A 10905-nucleotide genomic window follows, 5' to 3' on the forward strand; every position below is an offset into this window, starting at 1 on the left:
AAGGATGTGAGGAGGTAAGTTCTGACCGAAAACAAGCAGAGGTGTCTAGTTCTCAGGTTTCATAGCTGAGAACGTCAATGAGGTTAACGTTCCTGAGAGATGGTTACATCCGCTGTTGTTTTAGAAGAGTTTTTGCAAACTTCAAGACTTGCCAGCAATGACACCAAATGGCATTGCAATCCAAAGATTAAGAAATAATTCAGGAGTGTGTCTAACAAAAGGAAGAAATAAGAATATGTACCCCCACCTATTTTTTTAAGACAAGGCCAGGTAATTTATAAAGTAGACAACTCTCTTAAGGCCGCATTTAAAAATACCAATTTATAAAGTAGACACTATTTTAAAAGCCAATTTATAGAGTAGACACCTCTCTAAAGGCAACATTTAAAAAGTGCCAAAGGTAAAAACATGATAACATTTGGTTATACTTAAATTTTCCTTGAACAACTTGATCCCTAGAATCATAAGCCTTATTATAAGTTTGATCTCAATTCAGGGCTTATGTCATTTCTACATGTTCGTGAAATATTTTGCTCTCACACCCCCCTGCTGCCTTCTTTCTCCTTCAGTCACACCCTGATCTATTCAAATGAAGCTTTTAAAGATAATTATAGGGAAAGCATTATTTTTATTTCCATTTCCACATTCTCAGAGCTTCTGTTTCCTTTCCCTGTGTACAGAGAGGCTATGAGCTTATCGATCGGTAGCCTCCTCCACCACTGCTTTTCCCCTTTAGTTTAGAATTCTTTTTAGTTTCTCCTTCCTATCACCTGTATTCTTTCTTTATCCGAAGTTTGGTTTAATATCAAGTAGTTATTTCTTAACAGACTGTTGATTCCAGAGCAAAAAAAAAAGAAGGAAATGCCTTTGTGAACTTCTTGCTTTCAGCAAGGCTATCCTTACTGCTTACCCAGCTTTAACCCACGTTATCTGGTTTTCCTTTTCAGTATTCCATGGTGGAACTGCAGGTAAGTAGAAGTTTCTTTTTCTTTTCTGTCATTTGCGGAGATGGAGGAATGAGAGTTTGGCGCTAACCTTTGAAGCCAGAGAGAACTCCGAGGTCTTGGCCCAGAGCCTGAGACTGCCCTAGCACTGAGTGCCCTGAGTTCCACCTGAGCCGTGCCTGTTCTCTTGCTTCTGCTCACCCAATCCTCTCATTTCTAATCCTCTGTAGGTAAAGCCAGCAGCCTCTGCAGCAACTAACCCTCCCACTCCGATTCCTGTAACTCTTCTGCGCCATGCCAATTCAACCAGGCTGGGTTCTGTACTCCTCTTTAGTCTTCAGTAATAAGCTCTTGTCATAGACACTCGACAGTTGAATATGACATGAATACCTGTGAGAAGTGTTAAAAGAAAGTGGCTAGAAGGGCGAATTCTCCACAGCATCCCCTCCATTTTTCTGTTAAATTACCTATGGTTCAGGTATCTTACAATCAATCCCCTCAGTGTAGTCCCTTAAAAGGGACCAAGAATAAACAATCTAAAGCCCACTTTCTGAAACTGATCATAACACCTTAGAGGTTCAGTCTGCTCATTTGAAATCACAAGGACACTTTTCTTCCCAAATAGGGGCTGGACCTATAGGTAAATTTATTTCACTCAGTAATGAAGAAAATTATAAATAACCCAGGGAGCTGTTTTTCCAGGATATAGACCATGGTGTGTGTGTGTGTGTGGTGGTGGTGGGGGATTCTTTACCTGCTTTTTGCTTCTTTACCTGCTTTTTGAAGTGCAGAGTGGGGATCAGACAGGCAGGCACATCATGAAGTTTCTTTTTAACGGACACAGGATCCCAATAACAACAGGATTGCGCAATGGCTGGAAGTGGTGCCTGAGCAAGGCATTGTAGAGCTATCCTTCCAATTGGCACCAGAGGCGACACTGGGCACCTACACAGTGGCGGTGGCTGAGGGCAAGACCTTTGGCACCTTCAATGTGGAAGAATATGGTAGGTGGGGCAATTAGCCTGTCCAAATGTTGGGCATAATCTGGTCTCGAAATCAGCAAAAGTAAAGTAAACCTACTTATGGGGAGAGGTATCTTTTCATTTCTGAATCAGTGCTAAACCATTCAATAACTTCAGGAGCATTTGACTTTAATAATGTCCTCCCCTAATTTCATTAATTAATTTAATTATCACTGTTTTTATACCTCACTATTCACTACCTCGGTGGTCAAGTTCTCTTCCAATTCCTTTTCTATTTGTCTTTCCATTCTCTCTAGTGCTGCCTAAGTTCAAAGTGGAAGTGGTAGAGCCCAAGCAATTATCAACGGCGGAGGAATCTTTCTTAGTAAAAATTTGTTGTAGGTAAGAATAAAGGTCTGGATCTGGTGGAGATTAAAGCTATATTGAGAGGTATAATGAGGGAGTGTTATGGGGAGAGGAATTATGGGAGTAGTGGTTAAAACTGGGGATATTTTGTGTAGTTCAGACTCATGACTTCTCTAAGAACATGTTTCCTAATTGCGTTTCTGCTCTTATTTCCCACTGCTCACTCAGTCAGCATTATCGATTTAGTGTCTACTTTGTGCCGAACACAATATTGAATCCCATGGAGAAATAGGAGTAAGAGAAAAGAGAGACACTACACTGTCCTTTAGATGGTCCTTATTGTGTAATGGCAATACTCTAAGACTGAGTAAATCAGGGAAGGGAACAAGAGCTGGAAAAGGGTAGGACTGTCCGAGCCCCCGCAGAGATTGGAGTGCAGGAAAGAAGGAAAAGTGGTGTTGGGGGAAGGAAGGTTGGATCTTAAGTGGAATTTCCCAACTCTGACTCCTCATGCTTTTCTGGGTTAGGTACACCTATGGAAAGCCCGTGCTAGGGGCAGTGCAGGTATCAGTATGTCAAAAGGCACATACGTACTGGTTTCGAGAGACAGAAGGGGAACAGCTACCTGACAAATGCAGGAACCTCTCTGGACAAGTGAGTAAATGGGATATAGAAAAGGAACCTTATTCACGTGTCCTAAAGAACAAGTAAGTAAGCACCTACATAGAAAAGTGGTAGAAAGCCCAAAGTAGAAAGCGTTTCACATGATTATTATCCCAGTTCCAAGGAACAAAGCAGTCTTCTTTATCCTAAACAGATAAAGTGTTTTAGAATCTGCCTTGTCATCAAGAAATTAACTGAAACCCTTGAGAGAGATAATTTTCCTGTTCTACAGTTGGTTCTTTTCCCCTTCTTATATCTCGGAGCTACAAAGTCATTTCATGATTATGTATGTGTAGGTGTATACTCTATGTTATAGGAGAGTTTTTCTGTCTTAAAAGTGTAGAAAATGAAGTATGGAGATAAGGAATAATTTATTTCTACAGTACATTATGAAGTGGAAGTACAGATTAGGTTATTTATTCTCTCTTCCTGTCTCTCTTTCTCTGATTGCCTCAATAGACTGACAAAGCAGGATGCTTCTCAGCGTCTGTGGACATGTCCACCTTCAGCCTCCCTGGTTATATGTACAGCCACAGCATCAATCTTGTGGCTACTGTGGTGGAGGAAGGGACAAGTAAGTGGGATACTTCTTGGCTTATTAAGAGAAAAGGAAGAAAAAGAGCTGTCCAAGGACACACCTAGGCAGGAGATTCAAGACCTACCCTCATTAGTGTTTGGGAGTAACTTTGCTCATAGTTCACATTTAAAGGGAAATGTCAGATTCCAATCTACCATCCACTATGTATTTCCCCCCATGTTTTGGGAGGAGGAATTGGTTTGGATCTTTGGCCAGAAATATATTCAACTTTATCCTTCCAGGGGCATCACCCTTTCAGGGATTTTATGTTCAACATAAAGATGAGGATATCAGGCATTAAGATGATCATACATCTGGTTTCCCTCTGCAGGAGTGGAGGCCAACACCACTCAAGATATCCACATTTCTTCACAAATAGGATCAATAACCTTTGAAGACACCAATAATTATTATTATCCCAATTTCCCCTTCAGTGGGAAGGTATGTTGAAACTTATTTCTGCACAGACAAAAAATGCTTAACCATCTACTGTTATCTCTTCCTTGTAGATATATAATAATAAAACTGACTTGGCATTGTTCAAAGTACTCTGAATGTATCCATTTATTTAATCTTTACAATAATCCTATGAGATAGACACTATTATTCGCCCCATTTTATAGATGAAGAGAATGAGGCACAGAGAGATTAAATGATTTTTTCCAAGGTTATATAACTAGTAAGTAGTAACCTTGATAAAACCCAGGCAACCTGCATCCAGAATGTATTCTCTTAACTCCTTAGGCTGTGTTGCCTTTAATCCCACATGAGCTGTACCCCGAATATTAATGTGACTTCAGTGCCCTTTTTAATGCCAGGGGCTCATATTCCAATGTTCAAATCTTAGCATTTTAGAACTGTAAGGTATCTGGAGAAATCATCCAGTATGGACTCCTTCAGCTAGGCGAAGTTAACATTAAACTTTCCTTGACAGAGAGCCACTAAAAGCTCTTTAAGCATTTTCTGTATTTTAGAGATTTAAAAATTTCCTTTGTTGGTGTCTTCTTTCTAATATCTAACAATCTACCCCTCTTTCCAGCTTATCTTTCCTCACTTCTCAGATAGCTGATCAATACAAATAATGTTGTACATCTTTAGATCCATTTAGTCCTTAGTCACCTTTTCTCTAGACCAACAGTGGATCCAGATTTTCATAGAGCCTAAGGATTGGAGAGTGGAAGAGGATTCCTTTTAAGAAAATGAAAGCAAATACTTTACAGAGCCTTGAAAGGCCCTAAAGTTTTATTAGCTACACTGCAAATATACTTCTGCTCCAGGCTAAGCTACTTCTGTTTGTTTCTCAGTTCCTCATAGATGCTAGTTTACAACCCTTGATTCACATTTACTTTTTCTGGACTCTTTCCTGAAAGGTAGTCTCAGAGTTTCTGTTATCATGTCACTTTACCTCATACTCGAATCTACTCCAAACCTAACTCTAATGACCTTCACCCCTCAGATAAGAGTTAGGGGCCATGATGGCTCTCTACTCAAGAATAAAGCAGTGTTTCTGGTGATTTATGGCATAATCGGAACCTTCAACCATACCCTAGTTACTGACAATGATGGTCTCGCTCCCTTCAAGTTGGATACGGTTAATTGGAATGGGACAGACATTTCTCTGGAGGTAAGCACAGGGGACGACCGGCTTTCCAGCAAGGAAGTCTTCTGTAAAGGAAAACTTCAAAAAATATATTTTTTTCTCCCTTCTGCTCTCATTTGTAATTCCATCTCTCTCACTTACCAGTTCTGCTGTCCAACTGGCAAAACTTTTTCTTAGATCTAATTTACTTTTAATATCAATTAAATAAATGACTCTTCAGATCAAAATTGCTCTCTACTAATTCGTCTTATAACTTATTTCTATCTCTATCTAATCCTAATTTGAAATCAGCATAGGGAGGAAAAAATGGTCCAAAGTCGTCTTCCTCCTGTCCCCATACCCTAACCCCATACTCATAAATATGGCAAAGAAGAGAAATCTAGATTTTGAATACTGACAAGGAAGCCTGCTTGTATCAGTTATCAACTGTTACACAATTCTGCTTAACAAACAACTACAAAACTTTAATATGACACGACAGAAAACATTTATTGCTCATGCATCTGGAGTAGTCAGAGAGACAGCTTGGCTGATCTCGGACTTCCTCATATGTTTGTGCATCACTGTAGGCTGGTGCTCCCCATGTCTCATGCTCCAGCAGGCTAACCAAGTATATGTATTCTCACGGCAATGATGAGGTACGAGAGCAAAAGCAAACACACGGGCTTTTCCAAGCTTCTGCTCATCTCTCACATGCTGACATCTCATTTCCAACAACAGAGTCATATGATGGGCCCACAGTTAGACTAAAAGAGTACTAAGTATACATGGTAAAGGAGGTTGGTGCAGGAAAGGAAAAAGAATTGGAGCCATTAATGCAATCATTCAGCTACATAGGCTATTTGCCTTGTGGCTAATTTAACTTTCTTTAGACATCACTTGATCAGTCTATTTAGAAATAATGATTTCAGTCTTATTATCCTTTATGCTTAGTTTTCTTGTCTCTTAGATATATTTTTTAATTTCTATATAATCTTAGTCATACTTATCTATTCCCTAGGCATCAGTCTGTGAAGGTGTGCACACTCAACCACAGTTTCCCAATACTTGACAACTATAATTCAGCCTTTATTTCACTCCCTAACCAAACATCCTTGGCTGGATCTCTAGTGAAATATCTACATGCCATTCTTCGGCACTGAAGATTTGAGAGAGATATATCTGAAAATCATAACAAGTCCATGGAGTTAATATGGTTGGGGTATACGCTAAAAGAGCTTTTTCTCTCCCCTCTTTTTCTCAGGGCAGGTTCCAAATGGAAGATCTGGTATATAATCCAGAACAGGTGCCTCGATACTACCAAAATGCCTACCTGCACCTGCAACCCTTCTACAATACAACTCTCAGCTTTGTTGGCATCCAGCGGCTAAATGGCATCTTGGAATGTGGGCAGCCCCAGGAAGTGCTGGTGGATTATTACATTGATCCAACTGATGCAAACCCTGATCAGGAAATCGTTTTCTCCTATTATGTGAGATTGGGAAATGAGGATTGGTGAAAGTGTGTCGGGAAGGAAAGGGAATGGGGGAGAGAGGACGGTGGGGAGAGGCTAGACTGTCCAGATGGAGAGAGATTCAAGCCATGTCAGTAATTTAAAAAATTTTAGGAGCCACTTTAAAAAAAATTGAAAGAACAGGTGAAACTAATTTTTTAAATACATTTTATTTTAATCCAATGCATCCAACACGATCATTTCAACATGACGTTAATATAAAAATTATTAATAGATACTTTACATTCTTTGTTTTAGCTGAGATGCAATTCTTTGAAACTCAAAATATGTATTTTGTTATATTTAAAGGAGTTTGAACTAGCCACATTTCAAAGGCTCAGTAGTCACATGTGGCCAGCAAGTGGCTACAGTATTGTACAGTGTAGGTGGAAAGGATGGGGAAAATAAGGAATAAAGAGATTTTGAGCAGGAACCCAGGAAAATTGTGTGGGGAAATAAAACGAGGAATTAACAGGAAAATGTTACTGGCCAGGGATGAAAAAGAGCTGGATGGGTGGGTGGGAGGGAGGATGAGTAAAGGATGGGACTCAGAATAAATTTCATTCTGTGTTTTATTAGTCAATATTTTTAAATAGATGATATAGGTTTAAACTTAACATCGATAGCAGCCTTGTTATAGAAATAAAACTACAACTTATAGCCTGAAAGAAATGTATAACGATAAGCAGCTTTATTGGTCACCCTGGTGATAGTGAGGCATTAGACTCGTGTAAACCTCAGGTTTGATGGTCCAGAGTCTCTTCATTCCCTTACCATTCTCTCAAAGTCTCAAAAAGACTTTCTCCCCACTGAATCATTCCAGTGTCTTCATCAGGCTAAAACAATCATCCTGACACAACAGAATGAGGAGGAGTAGGTGGAAAATAACAACTCAGGGTGATAATACGGGTACTGTCTTCAGGACAGAGGTGTGGGGAGACCTGAAAGAAAAGTGGAGTTGGGGTTGCTCAGGTGTAGGATGGTTATCTGAGGAACCAATCATAGAGCCCTTGACTGGCATCGGGGATGACAGCCTGCTTAGAAACAATCGCACTTTCAAGTGAGAATGAACAGGGAGAGTTAGAAAAGATGATTTCTCCTCCAGAGAGTCAAATGTCAGAAGGGCTCAAGGCAGTTTAAGGTGCACTTATTTTGATTGAATTTTGAATTGAGTGCTAATAAAAAAAAAAAAGTTATGAGGATGGACTTTAGCTAAATTTATGTTGAAAGTATTATAAGAGAATAAAGCCCTGGAGATTTCAAGAAATGGTGGGCAGTCATGTTCTGTGAAGAATGGTTTCTCTTCTATCTCGCCTTGAGGCAATTATGGCATTTGTCTCCTTTCACTGACCCTGGTGGTTCTCAGGCAGACCTCCAATGGGAGTGTCGTCAGGACTGTTGGCAGCATACAATGTTTGAGAAGCTAAACAATGCTCCGTGAAGTATTGAGCCAGACTCTGGGACTATGGAAAGAGCCTCTGCTTATGGAGAGATGCAGGGGTGCTCCGGAAGTAGGATCAAGGCTAGATTCCCATAACATCTGTGCTGTTGATTTTTTTTTTTCTCTTCTTTAGTTAATAGGGAAAGGAAGTTTGGAGATGGAAGGCCAGAAACACCTGGACTCTAAGAAGAAAGGTGAGTGTACATGCTTCTTTTGGAAGAGAAATGGTATTTTAAACTTCCAGGAAACAATTTTTATACATAGAAGTAACAATAACTGTAGAAAAGTAGGAAAATGAGAACTTGCACCATGAAGCCTGTGGCTGGCCCAGTGAAAAGTGCAAACATATGGTTGGATGTCGTCGGTAGGTGCTGCACTCTCATCCCTGTATATCCACCCCACCCGCTCTTCTCTTTTAGGACTGAAAGGCTCCTTCTCTCTCTCATTGATCTTCAATTCCAGACTGGCCCCTGACCCTTCCCTGGTGATCTATGCCATTTTTCCCAGTGGAAGTGTTATAGCTGACAAAATTCGATTCTCAGTAGAGATGTGCTTTGATAATCAGGTAAAATGGCACTTGAGGGTGAAGAAAAGATCTGGGCATAGAGAGAGACCTTGTGTATGCTGAAGTTGGAGATAAGGCAGGGACTGGGAAATAAGATAATATTGAAGTTAGATGTCAATATCATTTATACCTTTAGTATGTTTTGTTGACATCTAGCTCTCTCCTGCTTGTTTTTAAAAAGTCATGCTGCGACATCACACATATAGTTACTCTAAATATAGCTATTCCACATGTTCTCTTTTTTTTCTACTTTTTGTCTTTTAAACATTCTATATCATTCTACTGTGCTGCTCACTTTTCTCGATTCTGCTGTAAGACACTGGTTCTCAAGGGCTAGACTTCACAAAAGAAAATCAGTATGAAAGTGAAAGAGTGGGCTGGGTACCATAGTTGAAGCATGTTGATGGATGATCTAAATTATAGTTTCTTCTTCTCCTCTCCAGGCTTACCTGATCCCCAAGTTATATTTTTTCCTTCCCCAGGTTTCCCTTGGCTTCTCACCTTCCAAGCAGCTCCCAGGAGCAGATGTGGAGCTAAAGCTGCAGGCAGCTCCTGGGTCCTTGTGTGCAGTCCGGGCTGTGGATGAGAGTGTCTTACTACTTAGGCCAGAGAGAGAGCTGAGCAACCGCTCTGTGAGTAGTCTGCTAATGGGGTAGGAAGAGGGAGTTGGCAGAGAAGACAATTAGACTGCAATAGAATAAAGAATGAATCTCAGGGAGTGGGAAAGAAAGTCTTAGGAAAACAGTGCACCACAATAAGGTGGTAGAAAAGTGGGTGTGAAATAAAGGTGGAAATGATGGTATGAGAAGGGCATGGTTAATATGGCTATAAAGATAAGGAAAGAAGATGGCATAGAGGTAAGGGTGACGGATTATGAACAAAAGGTGAGAAAAAGGTTAAAATTTAAAAAGTATAAAAGGGGTTGTGATGAAATAAATATAGGAAGGATTTTGGAGTAATGAAGAGAAATAATTCAGGAGTAGTGAGCTATGGAACCAAAATCTGTGAGAACTTTCTTAACTGATTTCCCTGTGTCAATATTTTATTTCTTTTCCCCCTTTTATCTCAGGTATATGGGATGTTCCCATTCTGGTATGGTCACTACCCCTATCAGGTGGCTGAATATGATGAGTGTCCAGTGTCTGGCCCTGGGGACCTCCCTCAACCCCTCTTTGTTCCAGTGCCTGAAGAACGTTGGAGCATGCATTCAATGATGTGGAGGCCTTGGTTCTCGAAAGGCATAGACAGGTTTTCAGGTGGTTCTTACCCCTCAACTTTTTTTCTTTCCTTATAGAAACAATGATAGTGGGAAGGGGGTGGGGGGAGAAAAGTCCATATCTCAAAAGGCAGAGAGAGGCACATGGGCACTGACAGGGATAAAATTCTTGAAAGAAACTCCTGATAGGAAAGGTAGCTTCTCTTGGTTGTAATACATGAAGAAAATGCCCAGTTGCATTGGAAGAGGAACCACTGTGAGAGGCTATATGTATACCTAGCCTTCCCCTCTGCGTGATACCCAAATATTGATTTCCATGGGATCAGTCAAGAAAAGAAACGAGAAAAGGTAGGCCAGCAGTCTCTTATCATTACTGTAAAAAATATTGCACCTATTTTATGAGCAAAAGTTTGAGATGCTGTGACCCAAGTCTGACCAGGAGGTCAGGAACCATGTCTTGCTCATCTTTGTATTTTCTCTAATGCCTGATTCTTCATACTACTCAGTGTATTTTTGTTGAATTGATTGAGCTGATATGGTCCTTGGCCTCAGAAAGTTTAGAGTCTAAATCACATAATCAAGACACAGTGACTAATATTGGAAAGAAGCATTAAACATATTTAATAATGAAATAAGTTTAATTGAAAGCCTTTCACACTGGAACAGAAGTAAACCAATCTTGGTGGCTGACTATTGGGTGACAGCCACTAGTCTCACCATTAATAGGAAAAGTATATCTTGGTTCAACCTTTTGAGGGTGGAATTCCTAGGCAGTAACCCTTGTAGTAAGAGAGGGGACTTAACATTTTCTCTCCTCTCTTTGGTACGGATCAGGACATGGGCCTGAAAATACTGTCCAATGCCAAAATCAAGAAGCCAGTAGACTGCAGTCACCAGTCTTTAAAATACAGTGCTGTGATGAGTGGAGGTAAGCTACCTCTGTGGCTTGTGGAGTCACCGATCAATTTAGAATTAAGGATCTCTGAAAGCTCCCTCTTGGCTTCCTGTTCTTGCCTTGAGCCTCTAGCTTCAGAATGAGAATAGGTTGTGGGTCATAGATGCAGGCAGTTTCTCAAGGA

At 40.3% G+C, this 10905-nt stretch overlaps 1 protein-coding gene across 1 annotated transcript in view; it reads left to right on the plus strand.

Moving 5' to 3' along the window:
• The window catches only part of A2ML1 (alpha-2-macroglobulin like 1), a 31791-nt gene that overhangs the window by 2090 nt on the left and 18796 nt on the right, over positions 1 to 10905 (plus strand). Inside the window, exons 5-18 of the mRNA XM_039874320.1 lie at positions 948 to 968; positions 1789 to 1948; positions 2224 to 2308; positions 2800 to 2926; positions 3395 to 3509; positions 3844 to 3953; positions 4969 to 5136; positions 6356 to 6583; positions 8179 to 8239; positions 8465 to 8610; positions 9093 to 9242; positions 9680 to 9866; positions 10553 to 10557; positions 10661 to 10748. Coding sequence (XP_039730254.1) covers positions 948 to 968; positions 1789 to 1948; positions 2224 to 2308; positions 2800 to 2926; positions 3395 to 3509; positions 3844 to 3953; positions 4969 to 5136; positions 6356 to 6583; positions 8179 to 8239; positions 8465 to 8610; positions 9093 to 9242; positions 9680 to 9866; positions 10553 to 10557; positions 10661 to 10748 — 1651 coding nt within the window. The remainder of the gene's footprint in view (positions 1 to 947; positions 969 to 1788; positions 1949 to 2223; positions 2309 to 2799; positions 2927 to 3394; positions 3510 to 3843; positions 3954 to 4968; positions 5137 to 6355; positions 6584 to 8178; positions 8240 to 8464; positions 8611 to 9092; positions 9243 to 9679; positions 9867 to 10552; positions 10558 to 10660; positions 10749 to 10905) is intronic.

Source organism: Pteropus medius, unplaced genomic scaffold (genome assembly GCF_902729225.1).
Source record: "Pteropus medius unplaced genomic scaffold, Ma_sr-lr_union100, whole genome shotgun sequence".
NCBI classification, from domain to species: Eukaryota; Metazoa; Chordata; class Mammalia; order Chiroptera; family Pteropodidae; genus Pteropus; species Pteropus medius.